Genomic DNA, 19,056 nt, shown 5'->3' on the forward strand with positions numbered 1-19,056 from the left:
CTACCCGTTATTCTCCCCTCCCCCATGTCCATGCGCCACCTTGTGGCTGTCCCTGGGACTGCACCCAGAGGCTATAAATCTAGTAATTGCTGAAAACCGGGCTGCTCAACTGGGGCCCTAGGTGGCTCAGAGTTCCCCCACACCCTCCCCCGCTGGAGCGGGAGGGGAGATCTGACCTTCCAAACACTGTAGTAATCCGACAGGGGTAGTCTCCAGGGAGTGTGGCGCACAGAGCTGTCTTTGACTATGACCCTGACCAAGGTCACTGTGTCAGTATGTTGGGAGCTGCGTCAGGGGAGGGGCCCTGCAACATGCCACACGGAGAGTGGGTGTGGCAGGTTATACAATCCTTGTATGCATGTGGAAGGCTTATGTAACCTGTGTGTGCCGAGGTTATGTAACATGTATGTGGAGAGGCTGGCGACATGTGTGCAGTGGCTGGGGGTGGCTAATGCCTTGCATGGAGGGGCTCAGGGTCCTCGTCCCGACTGATTTCAGTGCTCGGCGTCACCAAGCACAAGTGGGGGCCTCTGTCTGCTGCTCTGTGAGATGGATGCCATGGACAGGGTGACTCTGGAAGTCCTTTCGTATGCTCCTGTTCTTGGCTCTGGGTTCCAGTTGCTGGGCACTCTGTGTTTGCCCACACTGTGGTTATGTAGCACGTGTGTATGACCTGGAAATCAAACAACATGTTTACTGAGGGAAGGGAGGAGTATTATTAGGTGTCTGTCCAGAGGGTTGTGTAACACATGGGCATACCCTAGAGGTCATATAACACATTGGAGAACGCCCTAAAAATTGTGTAGTTATGTAGATCCTGGTGCTTATTGACCATGCTAGGGTTCATACTGAAGGCTGCATCGTGACTCATATCTAGTGGGCTTGTGTTGCATGTGTGTGTGTGTGTGTGTGTGTGTGTGTGTGTGTGTGTATGTTCTAAAGGTTATATAACTCTGAGCATGTCCTGAAGATTCTTTCTGCATGTCTCATGCACTGAAGGCTTAAATATGTGGATATTGTAGATTATGGGTGTTGAAGTTTCTATAATGCTGTGTGTGTGTGTGTGTGTGTGTGTGCACGCGCGCCCTAGAACATGCTTTTGCCCCAGCCAAGCCCCTTATCTCTCTCTGAAGCTTCTAGATAGCTGGACCCTTCTCAGTTTTGTCAGCTGACCTAGGGGTGGGAGGTAGAATGAGGACATGAAGGGCAGGGAGTTGAGCCTGGGGTGGGGGGGTGTATCTAAGCCTGTTGGATGAGAAGGGGGCTGCCCAAAGACTGCTCTGTGATTCTGCCCACTTTGCCCCCATCCAGTGCCAGGTCACCAGATGGAAAGCGAAAAAGAAAGAACGGCCAATGTTCCCTGAAAACCAGCATGTCAGGTGAGCCTGGCTGTGTGTGCCCCTCCTCCCTGCCCTGAACGCCACCACGCCAGACCAGGGCTCTTCTGGAGCCTGGCGTGTACCAGCAGCTCCTGTGTCCCATGGGGAGCGCCTCCTAGAGGGCTTGGGATGGACTTGACTGAAGGTGAGAGGGGTGATGTGGGCCCCAGCCTTGAAGATGGATTAGGTCAGAAAGGACCTCTTCCCTTCTCCCGTAACCCTCTTGCCTGAGACCCCTCCGCCACCCCCAAATCAGGGCCTGGGCTAAAGAGCTGAGGGGCTGTCTTCCCCCCTGAGATGAGCTGCTGACATTTGCTGCTGCTTCTCCTGCACCCCCTTGCCCCTGGGGGGGCAGCGAGAGAAAGGCCCTGAATAAGCAAACAGAAGAACTCTGGGATTCTCCATGTTCTTACGGAAGGGGATGGACAAGATCACCTCTGATGTGCCTAGGATTCTACCCTTCAGGGGGGCTGGGCTAGGGGATGGGCCAAGAAAGGAAAGTTGGGGAATGCAGAAAGTGTAAGAGCCTCCCTGCTAGGGGCCCAAGCCATGCCTGCCTGCCTGCCTCCCTTCCTCCCTCCCAGGGTATATCCCTAGTTACCTGGACAAAGACGAGCAGTGTGTCGTGTGTGGGGACAAGGCAACCGGTTATCACTACCGCTGCATCACTTGTGAGGGCTGCAAGGTATGGACCAGCCAGCTCCTGCCCCTCCCCCACTGCCTGAGCCCCCATCTCACGCTTTTTAAGGCTCCCAGCACCCAGCGCAACAGATGGCTCTATAAACGTGTCACCTAAAACGCACCTATTACATCATCATTTCTCTTATTCATTCATCCATGTGTCCATTCATAATCCCTGCTCTGCCCCTCGTCGGTAAGATGCCTGATCTCTCTGAGCCTCGGTTTCTTCATCTATAAAGTGGGGATAATCATTGCGACCTACCTCACAGAGTTCTTGGGAGAATTAAATGAGATCATCCACAGAGAGTATTTAAAACAGTAACAGACGCAAAAGAAGCACTCAGTACCTGTTAGCCAGCAGTCACCCATCCAGCGTATCGGGTGTGAGGAGTATAGTCTACGCCCTGTCCTCAAGCTGCTCACAGCCTACCAGAGAGAAACAGACCTCAGTTGAAAGCAACATCAGTGCTTTTCAAAATGTGGTTCAAGGACCACCTGCCGTCCTAGTTACCCTCAGATCCCCAGGCCTCGTGCCAGCCTTACCCAAGCAGAGCCTCTCATGGGGGAGCCCAGAATCTGCCATGGAACAAGCCCCCCAGTTGCTTCTACTGAAAGGGTGCGAACCAGAGCTGGGCTGGGAAAGTGTAGGGGTTGCGGCGCCCAGGAGAGAAGAGGGTGGCAGGGTCTCCCTGGGCAGAGGGAACAAGTTCAAAGACTTGGCCGGGGGGGGGGGGGGCGGAGGGAGAGCTTCATTAGATTTCACTTTGGACAATTCAACCTGCATGGTTTCTCTGGGATCCTCACCCCCTGGAAATGTCAACCTTCCAAGAAATAGAAATATTTTAAAATACGTTAAGGGTCCCAGTTCCTTTCTTTCTTGGTGTCGACCCAACCAGGACCAGCAGGGATGCAGAGTCCCAGTGCAGTGTCCCTGGAAGCGACACCAGCAGTGTGACCTAGACCAGGGACCCAGACCCGAGTTCCAGAAGAGCATCTCAAAGGACAGGGATGCCCGCCCCGCCCCTAGCAGGTCTCACGTAGGTCAGAGCGAGGCCCAGGAATCCGGAGCACCCTGGGTGATTTTAAGGCACCCTAGAATCTGAGCGCTCAGACCTCGGTAACCCATGCCTCAGGGCCAGCCCTGGCTCTGACACCCCTTTAGCCATGTGGGCAATTTAAGCAAATGAAGGGACTTTGGACAAATTGCTAAATCTCTCCAAGCTTCCGTTTTCTAGTCCACAAAACGGAGACAGGGACAGCTCGTACCCTATGGGATTGACACCAGTGTCAAAGGTGACGATGCCCCCAAAGAAAAGGCTTGGAAGTGCCTGGCACACAGTGAGCGTTCATGGTGATACGTAGAACGGAAAACGTTGTGTTCAAGCTGCTAGAATTCATACACAATGCCGCCTTCCTTTCACATTTTGACACCCTCCCTCCCCCCCCCCTTTTTTCATGAACTCCACCTGCATGGGCAACAGGCAGCATGTCTGAGAGTGGTTTGGGGTCAGGGTCATTTGGCCGAAAGACGGAAATCAATCGGGTATTTCCTGGATGCCAGTGCTGCTATCACTCAGGCTTCACAGGACCTCACACCCTCCCAGGCCCAGATCTCCATACTTTCCGTCATCATCCCCACCTCTGCCCTCCCCTCCCCACATATCCCTCCCCCCCCCGCCCCCCAAGCAGCTGGAGGAGCTGAGGGCGTGCGTGCGTTCCTAAGGTCCCCCCCAGTCCTCACAGAGCCCAGTGGGCCTGGGCCCGCTGTGTCAGGTTTCCTCACTAACCCCCCACCCCCGGTGAGCTGCACCGTCAGTGCAGGAAGGTCACCATGACAACACGCTCCATCTCCCTCCCGCCCCAGGGCTTCTTTCGCCGCACAATCCAGAAGAACCTCCATCCCACCTACTCCTGCAAGTATGACAGCTGCTGTGTCATCGATAAGATCACCCGCAACCAGTGCCAGCTGTGCCGCTTTAAGAAGTGCATCGCCGTGGGCATGGCCATGGACTGTAAGGGGATGGGGGTTGGGGGGAGTCAGGCCAGGCGGGGCTGGGGGTGGGGGTGAGTTCAGAGAGGGCAGCTGCCTTCCCAGGTACGCTCAGGGCCCACAGGGCAGAGTGACAGTGCAGGTCAGGCCGACGGTGAAGTGAATGTTCAGAATCTTGGTCCCTGCTGCCCTCATCCCCGGGGAACAGGAAACAGCATTCCTCTCTGGGGCCTGCACAGGAACCTGGTGCTTACCTGCCTTTCACCAACTCCAGGCCTTAGAGGGAGTTGTTGGGTAGGAAGAAGTCCTGAGCACCCCATCCAGAGAGGACACCCCACTTCTGGGCGAGAGAGGATCTCTTTCATTGCCTAGGGATTGGGTGGCAGGGTCCTCTGGTACCTGCTGTCACCATAACCCTTTAGACCAGAGCCTGCTATGCCTCTGGATCAGCCCGACGTGGAGCTGCCATCCCAGTGATTATCATGCTCCGGTTGTGCCACGCAGCTGCTAGGTGGATCGGAAGTCGCCCAACCTCTCTGGCCCTCAGTTTCCCCAACACTGGGAAGAGTAGTTTCTGAGAGGGTGGTGCAGAGTGCCATGCAAAGGGCCTGTGTCTTCCTGTTGACAGTGGTTCTAGATGACTCGAAGCGGGTGGCCAAGCGCAAGCTGATCGAGCAGAACCGGGAGCGGCGGCGGAAGGAGGAGATGATCCGGTCACTGCAGCAGCGACCAGAGCCCACTCCGGAAGAGTGGGATCTGATCCATGTTGCCACGGAGGCCCACCGCAGCACAAATGCCCAGGGCAGCCACTGGAAGCAGAGGCGGAAATTCCTGGTAAGGAGAGAGGGGGTGGGGGTGAGTGGCAGCGAGGTGCCAGGGAGAGGAGAGCTAGCTCAGTCTTGCCTCCTCCAGGAAGCCCTCTTGGTTTGCTCTAGCACAAAGCTGATACTCCCCAGACCTTGGTGGTTTTGATTTGATTTGAACACCTATATGACTGGCCTCTGGGTCCTGCCTATTCCATCTGATTGGGAGCTACGTGAGGACAGGGCCTTTCCTCCTCATTAGATTTCCGGCAGGGCTGACCTCTCCTCTTTTCTTCGCTCACAGCAACTGGGAGGAGAGGGGGAGGACACGGTCATGGAACAGTATTTTGGGGCACCTGCTGGGTGCCGGGCATTGTGTTAGGCCCTGGCAAAACCAAGTGCCAAGTGAATGGTCAAGTGGTTGTCTATGGTGAAAGAAGGCAGGAAACTGGCAGTCTGGTTCCTGGTAAGGTATGCTAGTGGGTGGAATAGTGTGCTGTAACGGTCAGGAATCAGACCGCCTGGTTCTACAACTTACTAGTCATGACCTTGGGCTTATTAGTTAGCTGCCCTGTGCCTCAGTTTCCTCATCTGTGAAATGGAGATAACTATAATACCTTCTTTATAGGGTTGTGGTGAGGATTAAATGAGATAATACGTGTAAAACACGCGGCCTAGTGCCTGGCCACATGTTCAATACTCAGTAAATATAGCTTCTATTCTCATGACATTACTTCTGCTGCTGTGATGGTCATTGTTATTATTAGCAGACTTGGAGCTCTGGCTCTGGTCTGTTCTCTGCCCGGAGGTGAAGGAGAAGCCTGGGGCCTGGGATCTAGCAGTCCCAGGTACCGCGGCCCCTCTTCCCCAAGCTGTCTTGGAGCTCCCCCTGGTGGGCAGGGAGCCTCAGAGGTTGGACGGGGTCTGCAACCCTGGCTGACCCCCTCCCCCTCTCTCTCTCCCTCCAGCCGGACGACATTGGCCAGTCACCCATCGTCTCCATGCCGGACGGAGACAAGGTGGACCTAGAGGCCTTCAGCGAGTTTACCAAGATCATCACCCCGGCCATCACCCGTGTGGTGGACTTTGCCAAAAAACTGCCCATGTTCTCCGAGGTGAGTGGCAGGTGGGAGGGGAGACATGGTGACAAACATGGAGGGGAACCTAGACCTGCTCCCCAGGCCACTCAGTCCCGGCACATGCTCATCTGAGTTCCTCTGGGCAGGAAACAGTTCCTTTAGATCAACACACACCCTCCACCCTGCCCCCCACCCCCCACCCCCACACACTCACACACACTCTGGGCTACCTGATCCCTAAGGAACCAGTGGGCTCCACGTGCCCCGTTCCCACCGCTCCTCTCAAGCCCTCCCAGCCCCTCTCCCCCATCGCTGCGTGGCCACCCCAACTCCAGGCAGCCCGGACATTCTCGTCTTAAAGAGCCCTAGCTGGGGACAGGCTGCTGTACCAGCTGACTGACCTTGGCCATGTCACCTGACTCCCTCGCATCTGTTTCCTCATCTGCCGTGGGGATGGAGATGGAATTGGGTAATTGTGAGGTTTCATGAAATAGGGCAAGTCTGGGGCCCAGCGCAAGGGGAGCTGTGTAGAGTCCATGTTCCTGGCCAAGGCCAGGTGTGGCCTCGCAGCTCCAGGGGCCACCCCCCTCCCCTGGGTGCGGGGGTGGGGCGAGAGGGAAACTCTTGGCGAGGGCGAGCTGAGTCCTCCCTGGCCCTGCCGCCCACAGCTGCCTTGCGAAGACCAGATCATCCTCCTGAAGGGGTGCTGCATGGAGATCATGTCCCTGCGGGCGGCCGTCCGCTATGACCCCGAGAGCGACACCCTGACGCTGAGCGGGGAGATGGCTGTCAAGCGGGAGCAGCTCAAGAATGGCGGCCTGGGCGTCGTCTCCGACGCCATCTTTGAATTGGGCAAGTCACTCTCTGCCTTTAACCTGGACGACACGGAAGTGGCTCTGCTGCAGGCCGTGCTGCTAATGTCAACAGGTACCTGCTGGCTGGCTGGGAGGGCTGTTCTCCTCCTTCCTCAGCCCCCGCCTCTCTCCCTTCGCCGGCTTCTCTGCCGCCCCCAAGCCCACCCCTGGGTCCCACAAGCTCACCTCTGCCACCTCCATCACCCAGCCCATCCTCTGTCCCCTGTGCCCTGCTCTGTCACCCATCCCCGTCTCTTCTGCTCCCCAGGCCCATCTCTTGCTTCCGGATCCCTCTTCTGCTCCTTTCCCATCTTTGCCCCATCCCCTCTCTCTGCCCCCTCATCCTTTCTCTACCCTTATTCCCACCCCACCTCTCTGCCCCCCAACCCTTCTCTCTGCCCCCAGTCCTGCCCTATTGCTGAGTTTCCTCCCTCCCCACCTCTCTGTCCCTCTGTCCTCATCCCTTCCGCAACCCTCCCTCCGCCTTGGAGTTGTTCCTCCTACACACGGCCCCCCCCACCCCCCCCCGCCCGCCCACAGTGTGTTTTCCTCCACTCCCTGCCCCTCCCCCCCCCTCCCCTCTGTCTCCCTTCACCCTCTCACCCTCACGCCTCCCCTCTCCCGCAGACCGCTCGGGCCTGCTGTGTGTGGACAAGATCGAGAAGAGTCAGGAGGCGTACCTGCTGGCGTTCGAGCACTACGTCAACCACCGCAAACACAACATTCCGCACTTCTGGCCCAAGCTGCTGATGAAGGTGACTGACCTCCGCATGATCGGGGCCTGCCACGCCAGCCGCTTCCTCCACATGAAAGTCGAGTGCCCCACCGAACTCTTCCCCCCACTCTTCCTCGAGGTCTTTGAGGATCAGGAAGTCTAAAGCCTCAGGCGGCCAGAGGGTGTGCGGAGCTGGTGGGGAGGAGCCTGGAGAGAAGGGGCAGAGCCGGGGGCTGAGGGAGACCCCCCCACACCTCTTCTCTCCTCCCTCTCGTCCTCGGATAGATGCAGCTCCCACACACACCCGCACTACCCCGTCCCTCCTCAGAGCCTCCTGCCCGGGCACAGGGCACACAGATGAACTTGCCATGGAAAGGACAGTGTGGGAGGCTGGGAGGGACCGTGGGCCCCGTCCTCCGAGAAGGTAGGGGAAGGAAGGGAGGACCGAGAGGGGACAAGCCATCTTGCCTGTAGGGGACAGGAGTGCGGAGTCGGGGGACAGGCCCTCAGCTCGCCCCCTGCACACACACGAGAGAGAGAGGCCCCCCGTCTAGCTCCTTGGCCTAGATTCCCCCTCAGGCTAAGGGCCTCTCTGCTTCCCCAGATGCCTGGGTGCAAAGAAGGGCTTGGCTTGGCTCCTCCCCGGAGGTTAAAAATTATAGTCATTCTAACTGCACTTTGGAAACCAGGCAAGGGGAGAAGATAAATGAAGAAAAACTAGACAGAGAGAAAAAGAAAGAGAGCGAGCGAACGATTGCTAGAGAGAGAGAGAGAGAGAGAGAGATAATATTAAGTTATTAACTGAGGCTGGCCAGAGGGGCGGACCCCCCTACCACCCCCATGCACTTTGAGAACTACCCCTCCTCCCCCCAAATCAGAGAACTGCCCCCCACACAAGGTCCCTAAAGGTAGGGCTGCCGATCAGAGCTGTGAGTTAACACAACAGGGTCCTGGCCACCCACCCCTTGCCTTGCCCCTCCCTGTGCCCCTTTGGCACCCCCATCCCAGTACTTCCTCTGCTCTCTGCCACTCGTGCCCGCTGAGTTCCATCTACCTCTCACGCTGGATGCCAGCTGGCCCCTCACCAGCCTGCCCTGCTGCCCACACAGCTCCCCTTTCAAGTGCCCAGCCCCAGGGGCCTCCCCTGTCCGTCCATCCCCACCCCCCCACTCCTTCTGCACCTTGGCACCCACACAGGAAAAACTGTGGCTCAAGCTCCCACCCTCCTCACATCCTGCTGTACTCGCTCCAATCCAGATGCTCTGCACTAGGGCGAGGAGGGTGTGTGCGCTCGGGGCTTCTCCCAGGGCCTCCGCCCCCTTAGGACTCTGCTTCCCATATGTCTTCTGGGCTCTCCCTAACCGCTGCCCTCCTCCGTCCCTACTCCCGCTTCTACGCACGAACCCAGACTCCGGGTGGGCAGGCACCTAGGAATGGGATGCTTAGATTAATAGCACTTCGTTGGGGCCCCTGGGGAGGGGGCGGTTGGTGCTCCTCCTTTTTTCTTTGAAGCTCTTTAGGCCAGCCCGCCCCTCCGCCCCGGGACCCATTTCCCCTCCTCTTTTCTCTAATTCAGGGACTTTGGCTTGAGCCACCTCCCACCTTGTGGTGAGGGGTGCTCTGTTGGTCTGCATTTGGGCCAGTTACCCTCCTCCTCCCCTTGGCTCTCGCCCACCCTGCAGGGGAGAGGGACGAGGAGGTAGCTCTCCCGTGGGGCGGGGGGGGGGGGGCGGGGGGGAGAGGGCAAGGGGAGGGTGGGGAGGGGCAGAGCAGACCAGAGGGCCCTGGGCTCAGGGCTGCATGTCGGCAGGGATGGATGGGTGGACATAGATGCCCCCGGAAGCCATGGGGAATGGGGCAGGGGGGAGGGGTGCCAGGGCTTCCTGCGCTTTGCACTACTGGGGCAAAAATGTCTTAAGCTGTGGGGAACCTGCCACCCCACCCTGACCCTCAGCCTGCCACAGCCCCCTACACACACACACAGACACACACACAGACACACACACGCACGCGCACGCACACACACACACAAAGGCAATGCTATGCTGCCCATCAGGGCATGTCCTTCCCCTGCTGTTCAGGTTTTGGGCAGAGGGGAGGGCCTAGAAGAGCATCCGCTGTCACCTGTGCTGTCACCTGTGCATGTGCCTGCCCCGCCCCCTTGGGCACGTGGGCTGCACATGCTGTCACTGTCTCTCCCTCTCTCTCTCTCTCTCCTGGGGCTCTGGTTCCTGTATTCCTCCTGTCCTATAGGCAAGCCCTCTTGTACCCTCTTCCTACCCCTGGGGGCCCAGTGGAATTCCTGACCTGTCTGCTGTCTCCCCCGTCCCTCCAGCCCCACCTCTCCCCCTCATTCCCCATTCTCAGCCATGGACATGGTGGAGAAAAGGTCTTGAAGAGGCGTGGCCTCTTACAGGCACTTGGGAATCCCCAGACCCCGCCCCAATCATATGAGCTGTGATCCCCCACTCCTCCCCTGACCCTTCCCCCTCACTCTGTGATGTGGGGTGAATGTGTGCATTTCTCTGTGTGAATGTGTGAGCGAGTACATGTGGTGGGGGAGGAGCTGGGGGGGGGGGACTCAGGAGTGCCACAAACCTGCTCTAGAGAGGCAGCTGTCCCAGCCCCTGCTTTGGAAGTGGGGGACAGGGCCCTCTCCTGGGGGCCATTGGTGCTAATGAGGGGGATGGCCTTGACGTGGGTGCTTAGCATTGCCTCCCCCAGTATTGGCCCAGGGCACTAGGGCAGGCAGGGTGGGGCAGCAGGTGCAGTATTGGTGGGAGGAGGGGCTGCTGAGAATAGAATGAGGGGTCCAGGCCAGGACAAGGGGGTGCCAGAGCCATGACCACTACCCCACCCCCACCATCGCCTCTCCATCTCAGTATTCCCCGTTCTATCACTCATAACACACATACCTCATCCAGCCTCCTCCCTGCTCAGACTTGGGGAGGGTGGGGGTGGAGGAGCCCCTATGCCTTCTCCCGGTGGCGGGTCTACAGGGCTGGGAGAGGGCAGGGCGTGTGACAGACACCGTCCACAGGGATGGTAATTCCTGCCCTGGGAACTCCTGGGTGGGGGGAGGGGGACACTTCCCTGGAGGCGCTACTGAATGTATGAGAAGCTGGTGCTGGGGTGGGGGGGAGGGGGGTTGTGGCCAGAAACAGGGAAGGAGGTAGTTCCCTTCCCCAGGGGTGGGGCCAGTAGGAGTGACTTGGGGGGCTCCTACTCCTGCCCCATGTTGACAATCAGTATGTCTGTTATGTGCGATTTTTCACCCCGTTGTGTTTTGGGTCAGGATTTTAAAGAAAGATATTTTTATGGTAATTGTTGCTCGTCTATTTTACTATATATTTATGTAATAAATATATGATGAAAATAATCCCCGTGGGCGCCCCCCTTAGACTTGTGTGCTGTCTCCCTGTGCCCTCCCATCTGCTGGCAGAGTACCCACCCCACAGACTGACCAGATGGAGGTGTGCCCCAGCCTTGGCATTATTTCCTCCCCGCCCCGCCCCCAACAAGCACACACCACAGGAGCCAGCTCAGCTGTGAACTATTGGATTTGAGACAGGAATAGAACAAACTGGGGGGCTAGAGAATTAGAGGGGAGAGAGTGGTTTAAATAGGGGGGGCGGGAGGTTCAGTGATGGGGGAGGGAGGCAGGTATTTACAAGAAGGCTCGGGGGGCGGGGGCCAGAGGCTCATCTTGGAATATTTTATAACAATATAAATAAGATTCTGGTTTGCTTTTCCTTTTCGTCTCGTAAAGGAGAGAGAAGTGCAGAGTTCGATTCTGTACAAGGGGGCAGCGGCAGAAGGCCGGCCGGGCGGGTCACTGGGCGTCCACCCGGAAGGACAGCAGCTTCTCGGAATGCATGTTGTTCAGGGTCCGCAGGTCCGGCAGCTTGAGCAGCAGCTTGGTGAAGCGGGAAGTCTCCGAGGGCCGGTTCTTCAGCACCAGAGCCCGAAGAGCCCGCAGCAGCGTCTCCTGGAGCTGCTCCACCGAAGCGGAATTCTCCGTTCCCGAGCGGTCTGTGGGGAAGACGACAGCAGTGAGACGAGCTCCCTGAGCTCCTCTGACGAGGACCCCGAGGTCTGCCAGGAGCCCCCTGAGGTCTGCCAGGAGCCCCCCGAGGTCTGCCAGGACCCCCCCGAGGTCTGCCAGGAGCCCCCCGAGGTCTGCCAGGAGGACCCCGAGGTCTGCCAGGAGGACCCCGAGGTCTGCCAGGAGGATGCAGCGGGCAATGCAGCCTCTCCCTGAAGCCCCTCAGAGGGCCCAGGGGAAGGAGGAGGAGGGAAGCACAAGTCCTCGCCCAGGCCTCTGCCCCAGAGCAGGAGGTGCCCGAGAGCTGGGAGCATGGGCTCAGCAGGGCTGGGCACCTCCCAGCCCACAAGGCCGCTCTCCTTCCCTAAACAGGCCAAACCTATCCAGGCTCCCTTGCTTTTTGCTCGGTAGTTCCCTCTGCTTGAAAGCCTCCCCACCCCCACTCCTCCACCCGCACCCCCACCCCTGCCTGGCAATAGCTCACTTGTCCTTTTGAGGCCCCACTCCAGTGTCACCTCCTTCCCCAGCTCCCCAGGCAGAAATAGTTGTGTGTGCTTCCTAAGCCCTTGGTTCATGCTTCTACTGTGACACTTATTTCACTGTTTTATAATTAGTCGGGCATGAGTCTGTCTCCCAAGCTAGACTGTGTCTGCATCATGTCTGTATCGCCAGTGCCCAGTGCAGGGCCTGGCATAGAGTAGGTACTCCATAAAAGGTGTGTTCAATTGAACTGCGTCCGCCTCCTCCCCGGGGTCAGGCTCAGGCGCAAGCTTGACTTACCTGCAGAGACCAGCACCACCGCGGTGAAGAGGCCCAGCTCCTCCTCCGTCAGCGCCAGGGAGTTGAGCTTCTCGCTGAAGTCGAACATGGCATTGAGCAGGTCGCCCATGCCCATGGCGCTGAGCTCCTGCAGGCTGTAGGTGGTGCGGCTCAGGAACATCACTGTCTGGTCCTTCACGTTGAACAGCGATGCAAAGCGCACCATCAGCACCTGCGGCGGGAAGTCATCCTGGGTGAGGTGGCAGGAGCACTTGCCGAATCACCCCTCGAGTTTTCTCAAGGGTTAACTAGATTTCTCAGTAAAGAGTGGGGATAATTTCCAAATGGGTAACGGGAGGTGGGAGACCAGGTGGAAGGATGGAGAACATTCCACACTGGCTTTGAAATCCCACAGGCCTAAATCTGAGTCGCAACTGAGTCACCACCTGTGACCTTGGGCAAGCCACTTCACCAAAACTAATTTGCTCAGGCCTAGAACGGGGGTACAGTGTGCCCGAAAGTGTTATTTTAAAGGCAATGGGATGTGACTAGACCCCAGCTGAGAAGACAGAAGTCCCAGCCTCCTGAGGCAGGAGTGAGAGATGTTCTGCCCCCTCCCTCCCTCCTCAGTCAGAGTCTAAGGACAAAGGTACTGGGGTTCCAAAGCCTTTCAGAGACACTGCCTGCCCCAGATGCCAAATTTCCTGCTAGGTGCTTCCCTAGGTCAAGAGTGGGGAGCACAAAGGGTCACTCACCTCAAAGGTGCCAGCCTTCAGCAGGGTGACCTGGTCATGCTGAGAAAGGTCACGGAAGCCTGGGATGTGCTTGGCAAACTCTACCACCTCTCGCACAGCGGGTGTGAAACTCATGGAGAAATCCTCCCAGATCTCTTGCACGGTTCGCCCACTGCATCCATGTGGGTACATGTTCATTGGACATGCCTGGAGGAGGAAGGGATTTGGGGAGGGGAGCATCAGCCAGGCTAGCTCAGATGAGCTCCCCACCCCACAGGTTTGGGCCCATGATTTGCGCTGGGTGAGAGGCCGTGGCCCGGGAGGAGGGGTCTTTCAGGTAAAGCAGAAATCAGGTGCTAGGTGGAGATCAGGGATTCCCCAGGCAGAGCCCTTGCTACAGGCCTGCGCATCCTCCCCTGGGAAGAGGATATTCTTGTGTTAGCCTCCGGGCACACCCAGCTGCCCTATGCTAAATCCAGTCTTGCAGGCCCCCTGCCCACTTCACCCCAGGTGCCCTCACCAGCAGAACGTTCTTGGAGTTGCCCTGCCATGGGCTGTTGGCAGGTGCTTCGCCTTCTGGGGCTGGGTACACGTGGGTGGGGCATAGACGGTGCCCATTGCTGTTGGGCTGGTGGCAGCTGTGCTGGGCAGGGCCAGGGGGCCATGCAGGAGGGTAGGAGGGAGGCTGGTGTAAACCATTCAGGGCCTCGTTATGACGTTGTGCGGCCATGATGTTGTTGTCATTGGGAACAGGCGAGCAGCCTTGACTTTCCCAGCGATGCGGGGTGGTGGCCGGAGGGTTGGCTGATACGTGGTTGGCATTAAAGTTGCCAGGTGAGCTCAGCTTGTCATGGGCATAGGTAAAGATCTCTCGGTGGGCCCGGGCCACCTGGGATATCACATCTTCCACTGTGGGCTCCGGACTTGGAGATCGGGGAGGTGTCAGCTGTTGTGGGAACTGGGAGAAGCCCACCAGGGGTGAGGGGGCTGGAGCGGGGGGTGGTGAGGGGCCCACGGGGCCTGGGGTTGGGTGCTGGACGGGCGAGGTCTCCATTGGGCACTGGCTGCTCAACTGGTTGTTGGCCAGGTTCATGGCGCTCTGCATCTCAGCGAGCATCCGCTGCTTCTCCCGTTTGGGTATGCGCCCAAAACGCACAGCTGTGACAGGATGAGAGCAGTGTCAGGAAGTTTTCATACACACTCACATGCTTCTCTTCCTTCCTTTCTCCTGAAAGGGCAAGACCCTGAAGGCTGGGGGTTCCATCAAAACTAAAGCCAGCAAGGCCACACCCATGGAGGGGGTTTTCCAAGTAGGGATTTCGGTAGGAGGTGACCAGAGGGACTAATGGGGAAGATCTGTGTTTGCCCAAGAGGATGAAGTATGGGCGTCCCCTATGCAAATGAGACTCCCCTCCCGGTATAATGTGTCTCAGTTTGGGACTTTTTACAGGGAGGGGTTAATCTGGAAACGGAAGGGGAATGCTCGAGGGGCAACAGTGCTGCCTCACCATCTCTGGACATGCCCACGGAGAGACACTTCTTGAAGCGACACTGCTGGCAGCGGTTGCGATTTATGCGGACAATGGAGCAGCTCTCATTTTTCAGACACCTTTTGTACTGGATGTTCTGCTGGATGCTCCGACGGAAAAAGCCCTAGAAGGCAGGGGCAGCTCGTGAGCATCTCCATCTAGGCCAGGCCTATGAGTCCTGGGGGAGGGCGTCACCTGCCCCTGTCCTTACCCCCGACCTGCCTCACCTTACAGCCCTCACAGGCATGCACACCGTAGTGGAAGCCCGAGGCAACGTCTCCACAGACTTTACACAGTAGCACCATCCCATTGAGCTCTGTGGGAAGAGAGGGGCAGCAGGTGAGCAAGAGGGATGTCTGAGTGGTCAGAGGTGAAGGTTTTCTGGGCTGGAGATTCTGGGGGGGAAACTAAGGAGGAGCCCCAGTATCCAGGGGGCACTCAAATGACCAGACGGGGCTCAACAGCAGCTGATGCAATTCTAGGAGAAATCTCCAAGGCCAGGGTAGGCTCTGGGAATAACTTCCACATGGACACCAACTCCCAACCTCGGTCTGCCACCTTCCTTCTCCCGGATCATCTGGAAGTGTACTCACTGGTGATGCTGCTGGTGCTCTTGGTGGGGGACACTCGGCTGCTGTCCTCCAGGGCCACTTGTAGACCCCCTGGGGGGCTCCCATTATAAAAGGAGGAGGAAGAGGAGGATGAAGAAGATGAAGAGGGAGAGCCATCATCACTCAAGCTGGGTGGAATGCTCCCAAAGGAGCGAGCTGGGTCCTGGGTGAGGGAGCCAGTGGGTGATGGTGGGAAGTAGGTGGGGCAGCCTTGGGTCAGGGACTGGAAGCTTCCATTCGAGCTGTCACTGTAGAGGGACTCAGGGCTGGTGCGGCTCGGGGAAGAGCCACTGGAACCAATGTAGGTGATGACGCCACCTGGCAGTAGAACACAAGGGGAGGGGATGTCAGCTGCCATATGTCTATGGTCTTAGGGTACCACCCTGCTCATCACCTCCTTGCCTCCCCCAAGCCAGAAGTTAAACATGTGGCACCCAGAAGAGCCACCATAGGCAACCCCCAACATGTACTACATATGGCATAGCCAATCAACCACCACGACCCTTTGCAGGGTACACTCAGCTTCTGCCTTGGGTGGGAGGTACCTCCCTAGAAGCACGACCCCTGTGGGCATCTCACATATGTGCCCCACACCCCTGCCCTGAAGCCTTCCTTGGAAATGCTGACTGCAGCTAATGACTTGTCGGTGGCAGACCTTAAGGATGGGATGAGCAGCTGAGACCCATTCATAAGGCCCAGTCTTCCAAAATAAACAGCTGCCGATTTTAACAGAAGACCATTCCAGGGATGAGGCCATGGAGGGGCAGCTGGCCAACAGTGAGGAGAGTGGGGGAATGTGAAGATTTAAAGTCACATTCCCCCCAAACTGGAAGATGTATTCTCCGAAGGTACGGAAGGTACCAAACCTGCCCAGTCTGGCCCCCCTGGCCTCCAATAGCCCTAGTCTAAGTCCAGGAAAGAGCATTGCAAATTGCAGGAGGTGGATGTGAAGGACAACTTGTCCTGCCTAAGGCTTTGGAATTTCCCCTTCCAGATCTCTCAGCCTGGTGACAATGACCTTGGCTCTCTGGCCACTCCAGGACTTTGGACATCTGATTACGTTGCTAACCAGGTGGCTGTGTTCCCGTGGTATCAGGAGAAAAAGGTGACCTGCTTGCCACACCTTTGCCAAGCACCTAGTTTGGCTGGCCATGGGCGGGGTGAGAGAAGGGAGGATCCCAGGACACGTGAGCCAACACAGGCTATGCTACTGTGTCTCCAGAGGCACATGTCTTGCTCACCCACTGACACACACTAAGCTGGGCAGGGCAACCCTAAAATAGCTCAAGGTTGGCCAGGGTGAACCCAGCTCCCCGTAAAATAGTTGCACAACAGATCAGCTCCTACAGTTTCAAGGCTGAGGGGGGGGGGGGGGGATAGGGTATTTAGTTGGTGGTAAATGAACCTGACCTAGTTCACCCATCCCCCAAAGAGGAGTTAAGACTCTCTAAAAAGACTTCCTTCTAACCTGGAAGTGAGGGGGCACATTCAAAAGAGTCTAGTTCTAGATCTATCACCACCAAATTGATTTGTGATCTAGAGAAAATCAGGTCCCTTCTCTAAGTCTGTTTTCCTTTCTGTAAAACAAACAAAAAGATGAGAGAGCCTTAATATCCTTGTTTTGGGGAAGTCCTTAGGAAGCAAACTGCTGCTTGTCTGGTGGGGAGGGGAGTAAGATGATGTTTGCAGGACTAGGGAAAGAGATGCTTGGGGAACAGAAAGAACTTGGAATACGGAGAAGCTGAGTCTAAAGGCAGCCCAGTGAGTAGGTGCAAAAAGGATAAAGAGGAAAGGAGTGAGGAGAAGGGTGGCTATATGTGAGGTCCCTCTGAGGAGTGTAAACAAGAGGCCAAGCAAGGTCAGGGATGGCCCCATCTTACTCGGCTTTGGTGATGGGGAGGAGGGGGAACCCGGGCAGGCGGACAGGAAAAGGAGGCAGGCGGGTGCGGTGAGTCAGCCCAGCTTCACCCAGATCTCAGCGGGGCGGGGCGGGAGTCGGGCCCTCAGCCGGCCTCACGTCTCCGCTCCACGTGTGCCTCTTGCACGTGGCTCCCCAACGAGGAACCCCGGAACTCGAGGGCCCGCCCTCTCCGCTTCCCGTCAATCGAGAGCAGGAGCACCGCCTCTGTCCCGCCCCTCCCCGGGTCCAGGGCTGGGCAGCGAACGCGAGATGGGCGGGGACTGCAGAGGGGAGGGGAAAAGGGAACACGCGTTGCCGGGGCGACCGGGGGGCGGAGCTCATTATGTAACAGGGCCGGGAGGCAACGACCAATGAGGTGATGGCCACGGCTTCTGCTGAATGAAAACAAACGCAGCACGTGGGCCCGGCTCCGCAGCCATGTGAGCCCTCCGGGCCACCCGGGCACTGTGGGTGTCCTCCTGGGGCCCAGCGCCACTCTCCCAGCTGCTCAAGTGCCGCTCCCTCCTGCCGCTGAGGATTCCCCAGTGAGACCTGACCCATTCCCCGGCCCCTCCTGCCTCGGTGTCCCGATCACCCCAGTGCTGCTTAGGTTTCTTCCTGCCTGCGGAAACTAGGGGAAGAGGAAGAGACGAAGGAGGGGACCTTCTTTCCGAGAAGGCCAGGCATGTCACAGCGACAGGGGGCGGGAAGATGGGGCGTTCAGGGGCACTGCTCCAAAGCTCTCAGTCCCTCTAAACTGTTCATCTCACCACACGTAACCCCCTCTCCATTTCCTTCGGCCCCGGAATCCTTCAGGCTAGTGAGAGCTTTAGGACTCTGAGGGGTGGGGGTAGGGCGTCTCCGGACACATTCCCAGGCAAAAAAATATTAAAAAATATAAAAAAATAACAAAACGAAACAAAAAAAAAAACACCTCTTGAAATCCTAGTTTATGGTCCCCACGACACTAGTAAATCCCCGGGGAGAAGGGAGTCCCCAGTCCCTTACAAAGTTCCGCTTGTTCTACACATAGAAGTGAGGAGAAGTGACAAAGAAAAGGTGATGGTAGTCATCTCAGTACCTGTGTTGTTGTTGGAGTCCAGGGTCGTCATGTCTTCACCGGTTGAGAGCGGTCATTCAAACTGGACCTTGACTCAAACTGGAGGTCGCAATTGCCGCTGTCTCCCCCTGAGCACTGACTCAGGGCAGGGAGCGGAGGCACCCTGCAGCAAGGACTTGGGGTGGCCGGACTGCAGCCCTGCAGAAGCGGAGGACGCTGAGGCAGCGGAGGTCTGCTTTGCATGGGAAGCGCAGAGCGAGTGTGGGGGAAGGGGGCCGAGAGAATTAGCCTGCAGTAGTTCTGGCTAGAAAGCAGGTAGCAAGGAGGTCGGGTCTCCGCAGTGCACCGGTGCCGCTGCCCGAAGGCTCCGCAGCGCCGCAGGATAGCGAATCGGGAACTCCCGGTGCAAAAGTCCCAGAGGGGGAGAGGCTGCAGTCAGGAAGTAAGTAGGTGATGGGGAGAAACAGGGCACCCAGGCGCAAAGAAGCGAGACGTGTGCCCTGCTACGTTCCCTCGGCAGCAATATTTCACTCTGCCAATCTCAGCCGCCTTTTGCCCCTGCCTTTTTCCCTGGGACAGAAGGCTCTGCGCAGGCGCCAGCAACCCAGGATTCCCGGGCCGCACGCGGCACTGGAGCAGGTACCATGTGATCCCAGGGAGCGCCTCGTGCCCCAGTGACACACTTTTCCAGCAGCAGGCACGTTGAGCTCCGTGCGCCTGCGTAGCGCCAAGGCTGCCGGGACTTGTGGTCCACGGGTAAAGTGGGCGGACTGCGTCTATTTACCCCTTTCTGCCTCGCAAAAGCTCTTGCTGGGACGGGGAGGAGCTGAGAGCGGGGTGGGTGGGGTGCGCCGAAGAGTCGGGGTGGCGTGTTTGGAAAGCCTGTATGGCAGAGGCATGTGAATTCCTGGGGAGGG

General features: G+C 57.7%; 2 protein-coding genes across 3 annotated transcripts in view; one reads left to right on the forward strand and one right to left on the reverse strand.

Moving 5' to 3' along the window:
- THRA (thyroid hormone receptor alpha) overlaps positions 1-12,276 on the forward strand; it is a 24,430-nt gene extending 12,154 nt beyond the window's left edge. Inside the window, exons 3-10 of one of the 2 annotated variants that reach the window (XM_081109504.1) lie at positions 1,312-1,379; positions 1,964-2,064; positions 3,925-4,072; positions 4,679-4,884; positions 5,822-5,968; positions 6,601-6,859; positions 7,414-7,541; positions 11,388-12,276. In XM_081109504.1, the coding sequence (XP_080965630.1) occupies positions 1,312-1,379; positions 1,964-2,064; positions 3,925-4,072; positions 4,679-4,884; positions 5,822-5,968; positions 6,601-6,859; positions 7,414-7,541; positions 11,388-11,762 (1,432 nt within the window). In that variant the 3' untranslated portion in view covers positions 11,763-12,276. Of the gene's footprint in view, positions 1-1,311; positions 1,380-1,963; positions 2,065-3,924; positions 4,073-4,678; positions 4,885-5,821; positions 5,969-6,600; positions 6,860-7,413; positions 7,542-11,270 lie in introns of both variants that reach the window. The other variant, XM_081109503.1, reaches the window with a different exon arrangement.
- On the reverse strand, positions 12,268-18,191 carry NR1D1 (nuclear receptor subfamily 1 group D member 1; the record flags this gene model as incomplete). Its single annotated transcript, XM_081108971.1, has 7 exons — positions 12,268-12,555; positions 13,061-13,246; positions 13,560-14,197; positions 14,548-14,692; positions 14,796-14,884; positions 15,162-15,497; positions 18,161-18,191. 7 exons carry the CDS (start codon positions 18,189-18,191, stop codon positions 12,268-12,270), a joined length of 1,713 nt encoding a protein of 570 aa, XP_080965097.1.
- Between the last annotated feature and the right edge of the window lie 865 nt (positions 18,192-19,056).

This window comes from Myotis nattereri (assembly GCF_964212035.1).
Source record: "Myotis nattereri genome assembly, chromosome: 16".
Taxonomy (NCBI): domain Eukaryota; kingdom Metazoa; phylum Chordata; class Mammalia; order Chiroptera; family Vespertilionidae; genus Myotis; species Myotis nattereri.